The sequence below is a fragment of the Lytechinus variegatus genome, chromosome 1 (genome assembly GCF_018143015.1).
Source record: "Lytechinus variegatus isolate NC3 chromosome 1, Lvar_3.0, whole genome shotgun sequence".
NCBI lineage: Eukaryota > Metazoa > Echinodermata > Echinoidea > Temnopleuroida > Toxopneustidae > Lytechinus > Lytechinus variegatus.
Window position 1 is genome coordinate 38,994,159 of NC_054740.1, and position 18,568 is coordinate 39,012,726.

An 18,568-nucleotide genomic window follows, 5' to 3' on the forward strand; every position below is an offset into this window, starting at 1 on the left:
GCGGGTATACGATTACATGTGTACAAAAACGCAATATACGGTACCGTACCGTAGGCCCTATACCAGATTCAGACGGAAATGAGGCTAGATTAAACTGGATATTTTGACTTCAAGTTCTGTTCTGGTAAGGTTATTTCTGTAGATTATGTATTGAAGCAAGATGACGCAGGCGTAACGTTTGGTACTCTACCAGTATATAAATTTCAGAATATAAACTTCCAATCAAATTATGAGTTTGTTGTCGCCCGTCGTCGGGATTTTTTGAAAGTTGCGAGTTCATGATGCATGTGATGAGGCCGAATCATGATGAGGCCAATGTATTGTAGATACACTGCACTGTCGAGCTGTTATGACTGTTGTTTGAACAGTTGAGTTTAACTGGTCGACTGTGTCTGTGAGGGTGAGAAGTGATTGTAACTGACGACTTGGCTGAGCAGAGCTAGCCGAGATCTGCGTAGGGTGAGTGACCTGGCTGTTAGTGTTAACTTATAGCCTATTATGTTTACTTTTTAGGCCTAGACCTAGGCCTAGTCTAAATTACTAGGCCTACCTGGATTCGGATTCTAAACTTTAGAATCCGAATCCAAGCAGTAGGCCTAGGCCTAATTTAGTTAAGGTACGATAATACGCCAGTGGCGGACTGTACCAGCCTGGAAGAAGAAGAAGTTTAGTTTTTATGCCGATGGTTGTGTGACCTGAATTTAACTGTAATCATAATTGTTAGGTTACCTTGGCTTGAGCGAAGTTTGTGCATCTCCACTCCACTTCATTACCGCTACACTACGCTCCATCTAGGCCCTACCATTGCCTACCTGAACTTCGAGATCATGAACTCGATCTGATATTTTGAGTGACAAAGGTGGGATTTTATGGGGGGAAAATATAAAATTCATGCAACATTATGATCTTTAAAACAATTGAAACTAGGCATACTGCATAGATCTAGGCCTAATATTCTTACTTTACACAAAGTTTCACTTCTTTTCCATGCCTCTTTCAGTCTCAAAATTAGTGATTTAGTCAGAGCCAACATGTACTTCGGGCAAAGTTCATGCAGGCTCCACAGCCTCCACTTCACTACTGCTACACTACGCTCAACCTGTACATGTACCTGAACTTCGGGATGGTGAACTTGATCGGATATTCTGAGTGACAAAGGTCAAGGTGGGATCAAAAAGTGGTTTATTGTTAAAATTAAAAATATAACGAGAAAAAAAAGCTTAATTTCTAACTCTTAACCCATATTTCACTCCATGTCCATCCTCCGGTTATCCTAAACATTGGTAAGATTTGGCCAGTATCTTTTTCCTCACACATATTACTCATGGCCGATTTCAAAACATTGCATGCGATCGGTCTCGCGGAATATCCGATCGAGTTCACCATCCAGAAGAAGTTCGGGTAGGTGAAGCATAGTGTAGCGGTAGAGAAGTGGAGCCTGCACAAACTTCGCCCAAGGTAGCCAACATGATGATGAGCATGATCGGTTAAGGGTTCGCATTGAGGTGAAAATTTTTTTTTAAGGTACTTTTATCAAATTTGCTTTTAAAATAATCTTTGATATCTCAGGTTTCAAAAAACTAAGTTTCATGAAGATTGATGATTCCGAAAGTACCGGAATAGTCCATTTTATTCATGGGGGTGCTGCTACCTCTCATCACGGACGGACATTTCTACTCAAATTAAATTCACTCTAGTTTTATTGTTTTTAAAGTTACTCTAATTTGGTTTGGATGTTCTTGCACTCTGAACATTACTCTATTATCAGACATAATATAGTAGAAAAAAAATATTGGGAAGTAATTTTTTTTGGTAGGTGTTAACATTTCCATTTTGAAATTTCCGTCCGTGATGGAAAAAAAGATGAAAAGTTTTTTTATTCTTTATCAGAATAGAAATAAAAAATAAAAAGGTGTAGAGGTATCTCTCTAAACACTGTACATCATTTTATTTGAACATAGCTGAAATCCATACATTTTATCCATATCATAAACTCAATCAAAAATGATCACGGACGGACATTAATTTCATCACGGACGGACAAAGTTAATTCACTCAAATTCATTTCACTCTAGTTTTATTGTTTTCAAAGTTACTCCAATTTTTTTTAATGGTCTTGCACTCTGAACATTTATCTATCATTAAACATAAATTAGCAGGAAAGAAATATGGGAAATAATTTTTCCTTGTAGATGTTAACATTTCCGTCCGTCCGTGATGAAATTAATGTCCGTCCGTGATCATTTTTATTAGGATAATGTCTATGGATTCAGCTTTTTATTCTTTATCAGAATAAAAACAGAAATAAAAGTGTGTAGAAGTATTTCACTGGACACTGTACATCATTTTATTTGAACATAGCTAAAATCCATACATTTTATGCATATAATGAATCAATCAAAATGATCACGGATGGACATTAATTTCATCACGGACGGACGAGTGAAATACTTGTGGAAAGATTCTTATATGCAAATGAGAAACTTTGCTGAGTAGATTATGAATTTAATTTTAGCTTCTAACTGCAGTGAAAAATGGCTCTGAGAATTATTCAGAACTCAAATGGAATAAACCTACAACTCTTCACAATTTTTTGTGATATCTTTGTTTGGCCGTTATTGGGGCTATATTGTTGTCAGAATTTTTTTTAAAACATTGGAATGCAGATAGAGTTGAAAAGCTACATGTACATGTATATGCCAAAAAAGCGGGAAACAAAGTATGGCAAGAACAATTCCAAAGCTGTAGATTTCACCAATTCAAGCTTGCAGAAAGTGATGGAGAAGAAGTAGAATGCAATGCATAATCTGATAAGTAGAAAAATCAATTTTTCCATACTGTGCAAACCTATGGCTTCACAATGCTTCTAAGAGAACATGACATCACAGTCTTGAGGTTTGTGAAAATTACATGAATACCTTTTTTCGAAGTCCATTTTGGAGCTAATTTTAAGCAAATCGCTTATCTGGTAAACTGTGAAAATGCATAAAGCTTGCACTGCAGTGTTTAGAAGTTTTAATAAGCTTTGGATTGGAATATCAAGTTCAATTTTGGATTCGGTCAGGGCCTAAATACATGAGGGCTGTTGATGTTATGGGGTGTCTCCGCTTTGATATGTGCAAAAGATGGATTTAAAGAGAGCCCCTGACAAGTGTTGATCCAACAAACAAGCATAAGGATCAGCAACCTGTTGATCTTTTCAATTTAGTTTTTGGACCTTAAAAAAAAACATCTTTGCTCTTGGAAAAAAATACTTGAATCAACATGATCATTAATCAACTAGCTGTGGATTTTGAACCTACTAGTATTCTACAATTTAAAAAGACAATATTCTTTACATTCGATTTTGACAAGAACTGTGTTTAGAGCAATCGTATGTCTAGATTATACTGTGCGTCTAGCACCCAGGGGGGCCACTTACATTGACGAGTGGATACCATGCGCGACCAAAAAACACGTAAAAAGGATGTCTTTTTCACGATAGGGCACGTTACGTACGTAACGTGATAAGGGTGTCAAAAACACAAAAATAATGAAAAAAGGGTATCTATTTCACTAGGAAATTACGTGTTTAGGGTCGAATTTGTGGGGATGATGAAACAAAATTAAAATGTTTTATAAAGGATGTCCTTTTTGCCCCAACACTTCGTGTTTAGAGTCCGATTTGCGCGAGGTGCAGAAGGTGGGATCGTACTAAACCAAACTACTGTAAAGCCGACGACCGAAGGACCCGGAACAATAAAACATTCCTGTACTTGTTTAGGGGTTAATTTCAGGGAATATTTGCCAAGAGTATCGTTTTGTTTCCAATACTTGTTAAGGGTAGGGTTTCACACGCCAATACTTGTTAAGGGGTGCATTTTCAGAATATGGAAATTACGTGATTAGGGTGCTTTTCGAGACCCCATGGTCGCGCATGGTATCCACTCGTGAATGGAAGTGGCCCCCCCAGGGTCTAGCATAGAAATCAAGTTGCTACATCTTAAATCAAGTTGCAGCAACTTGATTGAAGTTGTAGCAACTTGATTGTGCCACTAATACTGTTTAATATTATTAAAATATGTACAAATCATCAATACAATAGCATTTGTTTACCCAAAAAAGTATTAAGAACTTCTTACAGAGTTCTTCCATTGTATTTTGATAGTGTCCGTCCGTGATGTCCGTCCGAGATGTCCGTCCGTGATGGAAAATATTTGCAATTCTCTCAGAAGTTTGATATTGGTTAAGAATTCAATATGCTGAACATAGAAGCTAACATACCCGAGTGTTAGTTGCATTAACAATTATTGGTCCATGTAAAGCTGTTTAGATAGAAACAATAAAAATGTACAAAAATTCTAAAAACCACATTTCTATCATGTCCGTCCGTGATATGGCACATTTAGTGGATACCTATGTTTGTAGGTAACCATGGCAACAAACTTTTTTCATCATTCAGCATACTTTGTCCTACCCTTCACTATAAAACACAAAGGAACCTTGTTCATCTTATTCCTAATTTGTTACAAGCCTTCAAAACTTTCAAAATCTATCAAATGTCCGTCCGTGATGAACCGATCATGCTCAGATCCTCACGCGTATAAATAATTCACTGCCGATTTCAAAACATTGCATGCGCGAGGGTCCGAACTCGGACCTGACCTGGTACCTCTCGCATTCGCATGCCATGTTTTGAAATCGGCAGCAAATTATTTATACGTGTGAGGAACTTCATGTTCACTCTAAATCACCAATTTTGAGACTGATAGAAGCATGGAAAAAAAGTGAAACTTTGTGTAAAGTAAGAATATTATTTTTTTTCTCTTTCAATGGTTTTTTATTTTCATAACTTCTTGTACATGTACATATAACAAACAATCATTATACATTATACAATAAATAAAATACGAAACAGAGCATGATAAAAAATATAAAAAATTCAGGATTGAATGGTTATGACATCACATTTTATTTCGTTTTCCATCAAGCTGCCCAAACTACAGTGCGTATCAAAAAAAAGTTTACACTTTGAAGAAATCCTGTAAAATTATACATTTGTAATATCCTGAAGATTTTTCCACATTTTATCATTGGTACAGATCCATTTAAGCAAATGACGATATAACTATCGAAAAATATTTCCGCTTGAGTGAGCACCACTTATTTTTGAAAAGTTAGTGAAAAATGATTTGCGCAGAACTTTGAAATAGCTACATGTACATGTATGCGAATAAAAGTAAACCTTTATTATGAAGAACACATATAATTTAGCAAGCAAAATTGGTTTGAAGATATCTTTGACCTCTTAACTTGTTTCCTTGCCCAATACACTTCGAAAAGTGCATTGCGCCCGCCCCACTCCCCCACACACCAAGGCCATCAAGACGATATTTTATTTACACTGAGCTGTGATTTACATAAAATGAATAAGGCTTGATTTTTATTTTGTTAATCATTGTCAAGCTTGGGACAAGTGTGGAGAAACAATTATTATATGAAAAATTAAATGTCAACCCACTTTGAATAGTAAAAACTTAGTGAAATAGTGCTGGAGATGTCTAATGTAAACTTTTGTTCAGATTTAGTTATGTCCTCAGATCCAGCTGGCACAAAAAGGGTAAAAGTTGTGCTTACTAAGTGTTGAAATTTCAATTTGGGTGGAAAAATTTGTTTAAAAATGCTTGAATGTATCTGTTTTATCTTAATTGACTAAAAGTGCAAGGGAAATGTAGGAAAAATGTATCGCATGGTAAGTTTGATTTCGCCCTTCCCCTTGACTCTGCGAGCTTTACAAAAATGGACAGTTCTCACTCAAGTGTAACATTCTGTCAAAACTTTTACTTTCATTGGATAATATTCAAATCAACTTTTTGTTGGTGTAGACATGTCCTTTAAAATCCACCTTGCTTGTCATGTGAAGTTCATAGTCTTTTTTTCTTTACAAAATTCATCTCTCCCAATCTATGTCTCTTTAAATTTCCTAGTATCAGATCATATGTATATTTCATTGGAATCTAGGGGGGTGTTTCACAAAGATTTAAATATGACTGAGAGTCGCACTGAGTTGTGTACGGTATGAAAGGCTTGACTACATTGGTCAGATCGTGTCATGAGGACGCACAGTACTGCATATCTATCACGCGTTGAATATAATGTATGCGCTGGCATTTAAGTGCGACTTGTGAAACACCCCCCTCCCCCTGGAATCTCCAAAGAAGTGGAGGGATCAGCTAAGAGATAGATGTAAATGGAAAAAAAATGTAAATTGATATTTTTCTATTCTATTTTTTTTCTCCTCCTCCTGCATCTAGGTTTTATTCTAAATTAGTAGCGGAAAACAACGTCAATCTAGAGGAGAAAAGTCAGTGCAATGTTTGGGGGAAGTAAAACCCCTTTTGGGGGGACATCATCATTTGGGACAGGTAAGTTTGTACCACTAATGCACATTAGGGTAGGATTTTTTTTTTTAATACTTTTTTTCCGGGCTATTTCTAATTTTCACAATAGGCCATTGACACAGAGGGTCGTGGGTTCGAATCCTCGCCATGGCGTGTTTTCCTTCAGCAAGAAATTTATCCACACTGTGTTGCACTCGACCCAGGTGAGGTGAAAGGGTACCCGGCAGGAGTAATTCCTTGCATGCACTGAGAGCCAGTGATGGTAGCTCGAGCTAAAGCTGGGGTAATAATCGTAGCGCTTTGTATCCTCAGACAAAAAGCGCTTTATAAATCCAGCTATTATTATTTTTAATGTTGATTTTTTCAGGGCCATTTCTTACATTTGAAGGCTACTATTTTGCCCACCAAGGCAACAAGCAATGGTATGTTCGATGAAGATATCAATATTGGTGTGTGTTTAGAATACTGAATTTGTGTACAGTATGTAAATATTATGGGATACTGTATGTCACAGATCTTGGGGCCTCTCTTGAAAAAAAAGTTACCCAAAAGCATTCATATAGGGGAATTTCAATTGGGGCAATATGGACACATGTTGCATGTGGCTGTCAGTTATGACCCTCAACCCCAAAACCCATTATAAGTTGTTCCAAGAGAATAAATTTTGCTTTTTAATGGATTAACAAAAATTGTAAAAAAATAGCTTGAAAACTTGATCAATGTGCCCGCACAAACTTTTGATATATAATGGAGAAGAATTTCAATGAGTACCTGTAAGGATAAAATTTTAGGTTTAAGGTAACTTTAGGTCTGCGTTGACTCTGGCATGGAAATTGCACACAGTTTAACTTGGAATTCCAGCAGTGTAGAACTTGAAAAAAATCAAATTTCTGCTAGAATAGAGAAAAATAGTCACTCTTGCAAACAAAGTGATATTCCAAAAGTTCATTTTTTAAAGATGATGTCATATTACTATTTTGACTGATTGTAGAAAACATTGCCTGAAAACTTGCATTTCCATAAAATGATCAACCTTTCTGTACATCTGACCCACATTTTTCTCAAGTCTTACTTCACTTTTTAAACCGATCAAGCCATGGTCATTTGACAGCATTGGAGACTGTCAAAAGACCAAGAAATTGGAGAAAGAAAATTTCATGAAGGTCCCACATACATGTACATGTATAGGGGGTCAGATGTACATGTACATACACATCTTGTGGAATTGCCCTTCTGGCTTCTGCATTTAATAGTCAAAAGACAAGACAGTGTGATTGCACAAGTGATGTTCTTGAATGTCAATTTTACCAATCTATTGTATGCCACCTACATGTATGGAATAAATTGTCATTCAACACTCTTGGAATTTGGATTATACACCTGTATACAAAATCTGAGTTTTAGGGGTGTTTGGTTTGATGAGATATGACCATTTTTCTGAGGAGGTAAAATTCTTTTGGCATGATTTTGGCAAGTTCACACTCTGTTGCAGTTGGTTTACAAAGGTCAGGAGTGTATTGACAATCAGCCTGAGTGATTTATTTCAAGACATTTTTTTTTTATGATTCCTGTTGGTGATTTTTGTAGCAGAGACTCGCGAACCAATGAAATGAAGAATTCAAATTAGTTTGACCAAAGACTTTCAAAATTGACTTGTTTTACTTAGGGAATGAATTTTCTTCTTATTGAAAACTTCACATGAATTAAATTTCTAACCTTAATTGACCAGGGGTGTGGGGGAGGGGCATTATGACCCCCTTCGTGCAATATCTGTAACATGAAAAGCTTGCACGTGAAATGAATTTTTCTTTTTGAAGTGTTTCACAAATATGAGCCGGTGTTTGTGGTTCCGATATTCACAACGTGCTAGCCCAAAATTGCTTTAAAGAAGAAGTTCAACCTGACAATAATTAAGTTTATTAAATAAAAGCAGAACAAATAGGAGTAAAGTATCAATCAAGGTTTTGCTGCATGCATGGCCTATACAATTACAAATGTTTATTCACATACATGTATGTGCCAATTTGATAATTTGATTCTATTGGCATGTTACGTGTACCATGTATATGAGATCAATTGATTATAAAAGAAATAATGTACATGCATGTAATATAAAAAGAATACTGCTCTCATACACATGTGATGTCCATATGTGTGTGTACATTGTATGCACAAAATCTGATGGGAGTTTACTGTGGTTTGTGTTGTTGTTTTTCCAGTAAAAATGTGAGTTTCCATCTTTTCCGCCACTTCCCACTTGTCATAATTTTTGTTCCCAAAATGCACAGGTTTGATGATTGAAAACATGCATGCATGTCATGAGTCACATTTATGATTGTCATTAGAAATTTCCTGCATATCAGCATGGGTGAGGGGTCACAAGAAGGGGCAGATTAGGAGGAGGGGGATGGCTGAAGGGGCATTGGCCCCTCCCCCTTTTTTTGAAAATTTGGCAATGGCTTCTATGATAGTGACCTTTGAAGTTCAAGTATTTTTTTTAAACTTGGCAGAAAATTTCTACTCATTTGCCCCCCCCCCCCTCTATTACAACAAGCCATATATGTTCATAAATATTGAGAAGCTGAAGGCCTGCACATTTTATGATTTCTAAATACTTGTAGATTTTAATGAGCAATATTCAGATACTTGAACTTGTTTTTGTGTAATATTTTAGCATTGGCATTCTGTATGATGAACCTTCTCTACACTTTTGCCATCCAGACTTCTCATGTATAACTATTCGTTGAGATGATTGGCAGTGCATGCAGCGTGGATGCGTGCTGTCATGAACTATAAATAATCATGATACATGTAGTTAACTTACATGTACAGTGCATTGATATATATGTATACTTCTGTTATGAACCGAGCTTGGTGTTGAAGTTCGATCTACATGTAGCAGCATTTTCACACTCGATTATTAAACCAACACCAAATATCGGACGTGAAAACGCCCACTGTAGCCTACTATGTTGTCAAATTGTGAATCAACCAGCTTCCTTTAACCCTATCTAGGCCCCCCCTCAACGAGTCGCGCAAATTTTTTTGACCGCGCTGCTCGCTGACTTTTTACTTTCAAGTCTTGCGCAACTTTTGAGACCAATTTTGCGTCACCCGGGTACGCGGTTCCGAAGTTACGCAACGTTATGTATAAAGTGCATGTCAGACCAAAAATTGCTCAAAAACATGATTTTGTGTACAAAGTCAATGTAAATTGTGTTTTCAACCAAAATCATAAATGTATGATTATTTCTAGTTTTGCTGGTCTAAATGTATGTATTTTATGCTGTTTATGATCTTAGAAGAGTCCCCAATGAATTTCATTGAAAAGACAATGAAAAACAAAGGGTCCAAAAAACAAAGAAATACATAAGAAATTGCAAAAAACAATATAATACATAAGAAATTGATCTGATATCACATTTTTTTTCATGTAAACTAGCTAAGAACACCACAAAGAGTTTCTATGCCAAGAATTAGAACATTTAAAGCTTTATTTATGGAGTTAGAGGAAAAAGTATTATTTCGCATAGTAATTACGCATAAATTAGCATACATGTAATTACTCAATAACAATTCTCATGAAAAAAACTACTATGCAGACAACCTGCCTGCCAATTTTTGGCGCGATCGCGCGGTCGACAGCCGAGATCTCAAGGGGGGGCCTGGGAGCCCCCACCCCCCCCCCCCCGGCCATATGAACACCCAAAATACCCCGGCCTAGATAGGGTTAATAGAGTAGCCTTCAAATAATTTAAGATTTTGCTTGACCAGGAGCTGGGCTATTGTAGTAGAGAAAAATCAGACAAGCATGAAAAGTTCATCAGAATCAGATATAAAATTAAAAAATTACGACACTTTAAAGTTTCGCCTACTGTATTTTTCACAAAACTCTACCAGGGCATTAATTGCAGGAAAGTTTCAAGCTGCAATGTATTGCATTACTTGTGGATAAAATGAGTCAATAAGTTTGTTTCCTTTTAAAAATGCACTCCCTCTTCTGATGCTTTCTCAGAACACTACTCCACAGGTACATGTACAGTCCATTTTTAAAGAAAAAGTAATGAATTTTTAATAACCCCCCCCCCAAAAAAAAAAAATATAAAAAAATACATTTACTGACAGTGAGTATAGATTTTGACCCAATATTACTGCAGTTCATTTCGCAATATATTGCGAAATGAACCAAGTGTTATTGGGTCAAAATCTTTACTCATTGTCAGTAAATTTATCAATGATCTCCCCCCCATACAATTTACATGTACTGTACATGCACTGGTACATGTAACCCCTCCCCTTTCCATTGGGTGAGAAGGGGGGGGTTAAAGGTAGAGAATGTGGAGAATAATATGGGGACTTACTGACATAGAGGGAGAGAAAAAGGAGGGGGGGGGGGTAAAAGGGGTGCAGACAAAGAAGGAAATTCAAGGGAGAAGGGATACAGAGATACATGTATAAAAGAGAGAGAGAGAGTGTGAAAATGAAAGGGAGAGGGACAGAGCAACATAGATAAGGACAGAGAGACGGGAGAGAAAGAGACAGAGAAACAGGGCAGGCAAAACATTGCCAAGATCATTGGCGGAAGTGCCATGACATTTTTAACTGGCTGGGTAGCTGTAGACTCGCGGGACCAGTGGTGAGAGGCAAATGTAAACTGAGAAGTCACCTCGAATTAGTTGCGTAATTATAACCTGTGCTGTTACGGTGTGGGGGAATAACGTGTGGGCATTCCCCTGGGGTCCTTGATTCAGCCATAGGTCGTAGGCAGACACGGGGCTTATCTTTGTGGATTCATTTTCATGCCGGGGACTCACTGGAGAGGGAGAGTGTGCAGGGGATGTTCCCCATTTCTCCTGCCACCTTTTTTTTCAGGGATTGTCTGCCTCGACGTCAGTCAAGTAGGATGTGCCGTTTAGCCAGCTCTGGATCAAGCTCTTGTTTGTTCTCACCTAGTGCTTTTAGAGAACCTTTATGCTACAGTTCTTGAGAGGAGGAAATATCAAAATTATATTACGATAGCTCCAACTCATTAAACCGGAGGGACTCTGAAGTCTCTGATACTGTGTGGCACTGAAATGCCAAGTTATTTGTAAAATGAAAGCCTTTGGTCTGTGGTGTGTTATAGAAGCTTACATGTACCTCTCCTGATGAAGGACTTGATTACTGTAAAGATTTTTTATCAAATGTAAAAGGATGATGACTTGAGGGGCATCTATTGTAGCACCTGCAGCGATTGCAACACTGCAGGAAGTGTCCTGGAAACTGTGTTGTAAAACCAGGAAGGATGCTTCATCCCCTCTCCCAAGAAGCCTCAGAGCTTTACCTCGATGGCTTGATGGGGGGAATCCCCAGACACCTCTCTGATCTTGGTCTTTACTTCTACCCTCCAGGGAATACCAGCTTTGGTGGGGCCACGCCTGCTACCGGAGGCTTCGGGACCCCCAATGCCTTTGGACAAAGCACCCCTGCAGGAGGAGGACTTTTTGGATCCAACCCTAGTACTTCGACTTCAGGTGGACTGTTCAGCGGGGGAACCAGTTCGTTTGGACAGCCAAGCAGTACAGGTAGGTTCTTTTTTAAAAGCCAAGACAAGTTTTCATACTGTGCTTCAAAATTTGTGTTGACAATACATCAATAATATCTGACAACTGTATTATTTGTTTCATTGTTGAATATCACAATGTTCAGTGACCAAGCTACAACAAGGTTATGGCATTATTCACTAGGAATCTTGGCGAATGATAAGGAGAAAAAAAGTAGAAGTTCAACTAAAACTATTTCTGAACACAGTGATTTTTTTGTTCTGGAATAGAAATGAACAAAACTCTGATTCTAAGTTAGTTTTCACTACAAGGATTTCTTTTCTCTGATATAAGACCAATCAATGACAGTTTATATGCACTTGGTATACTAACAGAAGGTCACATTCTCAGATCGTCTGATAACATCATGGCTAAACCTTTGTCTACTCTCAATTTGGTCTAATTACTGTTTGGTCCAAAAGTCAACGGGGGGGGGGGGGGGGCGTTTCACAAAGATTTAAATACATGAAAGTCGCACTTAAATGTCTAATTGCATGCGCTATATAAGACATCACTGCATTGGTCAGATCTTGCCAAGACGATGCGCGCTACTGCGCATTGCATATCATGTATGCATCGGCATTTAAGTGCTACCTAAGTTATACTTCAATATTTGTGAAACACCCCCCTTGTCATTTAGTCTATAATTCCCAGATGGTCTTATTTTTACACTTTATCTATTTATTAATTTTCACTCAGTTACTCTAATGATAGACCAAGTTGATATATTCTGATATCCCAATTAGCAATCAGAGAAATTGTTTAACAGGCTATTAAAGTGGCAATTACACCAGATGGAATAGTAGGCTAACTAGTTGTAGACAAACTAGGTTTTTGACTATTTGGGATGAGACCAAATAGAAAACAGACAATGTGGGTTTAGACCAAGTAGAAATTTATTTCACTGCCCCCCCCCCCCCCTGCAGATGGACATTTGATGTGAGGGTTTTAATGATTTCCTTTGCTACAGCTTCTGTCACATTCATGGGATATTCCAATTTCTTTTTTTGGGGGGCAATAAAAGAGAAGGGGGGAAAGTTAAAGCTTCCCCTCCAGACTCTCATTACGGTTAATAGCCCAGTAAAGAAAAAGTGATGATTCATTAGAATCCAAGCCATTAAACATCTAATTGCATAATACATGCTTCTAACTCAATTACTCAATGGCCGTAATCCTCATGTGCCAATCGGGTCTCCGACCCTAATTTGATTATTGTGGTATTGGGACAAATTTGATAGATGCGGGAAGTGCAAAGTCATGAAGAAAATTCACTTCATGTGATTTTAACTCGAACAAAAATGTGCACACCTGTCATATTCATTTTTTTCAAAGGAGCGTGCACTTTGTTGAGCATTGCCAAGGGCATAGGAAAGAAAAGTGGAGGGGGGGGGGTCTTTAGGAGTAGGTGTACATGAGTGGTAAATGAGAAAGAAATTATAGATAATGAAAATCCCCTAGAGCACATTTAACTTTCATTTCATTGTATAATTTCAGTTCTTAAGCTGATCTTAATTCAGGAGTAGAATTACATGTACATAATTGGGTGTGTGCAGGCCGAAGGGGTGTTGGGCTATTAAAGAGCAGTTCTTTATATCTACATGTGAAAAAAAACAAGAAAAGAGCCACCTGTAAATTTCTAATTATTTTAATACAAGCACACACTTCGGATGAATATCTAAGATGAATGCTTTACTAGAGGTGTTGCAAGAAAACATTTGCAATCAATTGTGAATATTCTGTTGCAATTTTCCAATTGATTTATCTCTTAGAAATAGCAAATCAGACTACACTTCTTGTTTCAAGAAGCAGTAAATCAATCACAAAGTTGCAATTACTTTTAAAACTTCATGGCTTGTGATTTAGGTACTGAAAATAGCAACTGATCACAAGATTCTTACAGTGACCCATTAGTCTTCAAGATCCTGTGATACCTCCTCCCAACAACCCCTGTTCTTTGAAAAAAAGAAAAGAAAACTTTTTGTCTGTTCATGGCGTAGAAAAGTTTGCACTTTTCATGGTGTCACTAAAAGCATGTATCAGATTTTGGGGAGCATAGTTCATAAAACAAATGGTGTATTTCCACTGACTTCTTCTTAAAAGCTATTGAAATTCTTTAGCTTCTGATAGGCTCAGAGCAGATCTTTCACTGACAAGATGCTTCATGAAACACTCCCCTGGGGAGTATTTCATGAAACAAGTAATAATTTTCACTGATAAGTGTTACATGTATAAGCTACTAAAATCCTTGAACATGATTGGCTCAGACCAAATTTTGTCAGTGAAAAATCAGTGACAGGATGTTTCACAAAACACTTGTGCAGCTCGTGTGCAGTACAGTCATGTTGATTGTCGGCAAGAGAAGAATAGAAAATGTTGCAATGTTTATGAACCCAGAATAGGGGGACTGTGCTGATGATGTTTGTTGATAGAGTGCTGATGTTCTGTGACGTGTGGGGCTGTCCCAAGCGACCCGACTCTCGATTGACGGATTTCACTAGACACTGTATCGGGTATCTCCCTTCGAAGAATTCATGCCTTGAAAAGGCAAACCACAGATGTGCTCAAAGTACAGTGTAAGAGAGAGAGAGAGGGAAAAAGAGAGACAGAGTGAGAGACAGAACAAGAGAGAGAGGAAGAGTGAGAACAGGGAGGGGGAAGCTGGATTGTCCTCCCCCAATTTAAAACCTGGGAGATGTGTAATTATTGTCACAAACTTAAATATTTTATAGGCAAAACTTTTAACTACATATTGGACAACATACTGTCCACACAAATATTGGTCAGAATCTGACAAACTTGTTTTTTTTTGTGTGTGTGTGTTGGGTGAAAAATTACACAGTGGTGGTTATAATTTACCCAGATTTGGATCAAGTTTTAGCCAATTGTTGCCAAACATTTTAAAAGTGCAGAATTTTGTTTGTTTCAGCTTGTTTTTTTTCAATTTCAATTGCTATAACATGCAGTATACTGGTGTGGCGATAAGTGAATGGCTCTGTTCAAGAGCTCTTTAGCAGTAGGATATGCACCTGTGAACCCCTACACCTACACAGACTACATGTGTCATAAAGAGTCTTGCCCCATATTTGTACATGTATTCAAGTTTTCTGGAGTTGGAAGATATATATATCTGATATAAAGTATAATAATTGATCTATTTTGTATAATTTTTTTTTAGCTTTCAGTTTTGGGAGTAAATCTACAAGTGCATCCGGTAGTCTATTTGGAGGTACCAGCACCAGTACAGGAGGTGGGTTGTTCCCCACCCCCTCTGCGTCCACGTCCTTCGGGGGTTCCACCGCCTTTGGTGCGGGAGGTGGCAACAAACCACGTAAGTACAAGATTTGAGTTCTTTTTCTAGCAGTTCTTGCAAACACACTGGGTGATTTCAAGTCCGGTGTTGGCCTTGGTGTTGGTGTTGAAATTTGGATTGCTTCCCCTAGCTCCAAAACTTATTCAGAGTTTGTAAAACTGATCCAGATCACATTATTGACACCTCAACAACTAGTGAGTGACTTTTTGGGGCCATCTTCATTCTACGTTTGGTGTTATAATCGTGTAAAAATTGACCTAACACCAACACCAAGAGGTCAGCACTGAACTTGAAATCACCCAATGATAATGATACTATCAACATATATGTAGCATCTCTCAGGCAATAAAAAGGCGGTATCCAGGCTGCTTTAAAGTTACGCACAACTTTACGAGCAACTGGATCATGTTATGTCCTAAATGAATGGCATAGGGATGTATCATTTAGCACAAGAAGGGGTCACCAGTCATGCGTAAAGTCATTCGTGTCTTACGAACAGCTTTATGAATAACCCACTAGGTTAAGGTTTTTATAGCTGTGCTGTGGCCCCATGGGAGGGTGGTGGGGGGGAGGGAGGGGGGAAGCACCCTTTCAGTAATCTTTAGGTTCATATCCACTCAATATTGCTTTATATGTTTGCCATCATGATATTCAAACTTTCATTTCAATTTGAATAACAGGCCCGGGGGGGGGGGGGATGGGACTGCCTGTAAAGTGCCCCTCAAATGGTCAAATGATTTTAATTAACATCAGGAGAAATAACAGGCATGGGGGGGGACTCATTGGAAAGCACCCCTCCCCTATTATTAATGATCACACCTACTCAACACTGCTGATGTTTGCCATCAAGATATTCAATTGACCTCAGGAGAAATAACAGACAAATTTTTCTCTTCTCGTCAGGCCTAGGTTTTTCGGGTATGTTTGTCTTGGGTACCCAAGGTAATTTTCAGGGGGGGGGTTACATGGGTACCCGAAAATCATGTTGCATGAAATATGACTAGTGGAGCAACCCCATGATTGGCTAGAAATACTCCGAAGATAATGCTAATCTAACACTGTTAAAAACAATACTTTTTTTCATTGAAAAGATCATTTAGATCTAAATGATATAAAGTGAAGATACTTATCACAAAAATATTTTTTATAGTTTAAACGAGCGGAAAAAACAATCACATTTTTGTAAAAAATCTGACTGTTTTGTTGAAATTAATTTGTGCCTTCATTGGCACCATAACGTCTCAAACTCTCAACCGCTGACACGCTAATTGTCTTCGCCATTGCGGAGGATTGCTGCATAAAATATGATGTGTCTGTCGTTGATGTGCTGGTATTTGATCAAATATTGGGGATATTTGTCATTTTGGGATATTCAAGTCACGTTTTGGAATTATGCTATTTCGGGTATCAGGTATTGGATTTTTCTTCCCAAGTACCTGAGGTTTCCGGGCAGCGGGCAGGACCCGGGTAGCCAGGATTTTAGTCCCATGCCTACTTCACGTACAAGAAATGTCATTTTTGTCACTTCTCTTTTCATTATCAAAGGAGAGCAGCATGATATCAATGTGTGACGTCGGCCAAATTTTGTACTATCAATTTGTCAAGCAAGAGATTTGTATCTTCGAGATGTACTTTTGTTGTTCATCACTCTTTTCTTTGTCATTGACGCAATGGCTACCTAAATCACTGTTGGGTGGTTGCACTATTATTTCAATACTTTTCATGTTTGCATAATTCCTTCAAAACCGTTTGAAAACAACTCTTTGTTTTTAATAAGTCCAAATAGGGAAATAGCTTGACATCGGTACACCCAATCGCTTCAGAAATGATCTGAAACTGATTCTTCTTCAGGCTTAACTGACAGAATCTGGCAGACAATATGAACTGCTGAACCTCCCAAGTTCTGGACTGAGAATTGGGTGTCTTGGTTTATTTCCATGGCAATGTCTCAAAACTCCCACATTCATTTCTTCCTCTGTCTTTCAAGTTTTGCTTTTTTTTTATATCTCTTTCTCTGTCTCATGTCTCTTTAATAGTTCCATATCACTCCCTATCTTGCTAGACCCCTCTATCTTTTTAATTCTCTCTTGCTCTCTTTCTCACTCTCTTTGTCTCTTTAATATCCCTCATTTTGTTTGTTTCTCTATTTCTTTCTTTCTCTTTGGATTATCATTCTGTCTCTCTAAATCTCTTTGTCTCATGCTCGTAGTACCCTTCATTTATTTACTTTCTTTCTCATGCTCTTATATTTAAATATATATTTATCACTGCCTATTTCTTGTTGGACAACCTCTATTCCCCCTCTCTCTCTCTTTGTGTGTGTTTCTTGCTCTTCCCTTCATTCCTTTCCCCTCTTTCTTATGCTCTGTCTTTACACACGTTTATCACTCATTGTTTCTTGCTGGACCCCCTTTATCTTTTTCCCTCTCTCTATCTCTTTTCCCTTGCTCCTCCCTTCATTTTATTTCTTTTCCCTCCTTATGCTCTTGTATACATTTTTCGCTCCCTCTTTCTTTTTGGAACCCCTTTTAATCTCCCCCTTCTCTCTCTTTCTCTCTCTCTCTTGTCTTCTTGTTGAACCCCCACTCAAATGATTATTGCCCTTGGCGGGTTGATGCGATTAGGAGATCCTGCGATTTTGAGTATCCGTCTGGCATCCTTGAAGTAAGTAGGGGGATCCACATTGTCAATCTGCCACTTCTCCTTGGGAAGCACCCCTATGGGACGACCATCCTCGGGTCTAGGGAAAGGCCAAATTAAAGAGGGATCATCGTCATGGAACTGATCTGTGACTGATTGCTCTGTGCTCAGCAAGCGTGTCCTTCTGACTTATAGACCATTGACTTTTATCTGCGTGTTATAAAACATGTTGACCTTTCAGAATTGAGTTTTATTAAAAGTAAGGGTTTGTATGCACATGTTGGAAAATAATTATTTTACTATTTCCTCTTAAACTCCCATAGGGTATGGTCTTATCTAATAATTATTTCTCAATTTGTATTTAGCTACATATACATGTGTATAATTCAAATCTCACCTCATGTGTCTATTTCTCCCATAAATCCCAATCAATCTGACTTTTCGTCTGCCTATCTTTCTGTCTGCCTTTCTGTCTATCTCTTGTTTTCTCTATTCTGTCTCTATACAATTCTTCACCTCTGCACCTCTCCTATTTCCTCTTTCCATTATGAACACATTTCATTTGCATTATGCATTGTTCAACTTCATTCATTGTACTACTAATTTTCTATACTTTCATTACTGCTGTTAATAACAGATGATTTTCTGCCTGGCAG

The 18,568-nt window shown here is 37.9% G+C and overlaps 1 protein-coding gene across 7 annotated transcripts in view; it reads left to right on the plus strand.

Moving 5' to 3' along the window:
• The first annotated feature begins 25 nt into the window (after positions 1–25).
• LOC121413603 (nuclear pore complex protein Nup98-Nup96-like) overlaps positions 26–18,568 on the plus strand; it is a 49,872-nt gene continuing 31,329 nt past the window's right edge. For 6 of the 7 annotated variants that reach the window (XM_041606492.1, XM_041606517.1, XM_041606526.1 and 3 more), the window contains exons 1-4: positions 26–124; positions 6,294–6,404; positions 11,771–11,944; positions 15,138–15,290. In XM_041606492.1, the coding sequence (XP_041462426.1) occupies positions 6,353–6,404; positions 11,771–11,944; positions 15,138–15,290 (379 nt within the window). In that variant the 5' untranslated portion in view covers positions 26–124; positions 6,294–6,352. Of the gene's footprint in view, positions 125–353; positions 460–6,293; positions 6,405–11,770; positions 11,945–15,137; positions 15,291–18,568 lie in introns of those variants that run through there. The other variant, XM_041606500.1, reaches the window with a different exon arrangement.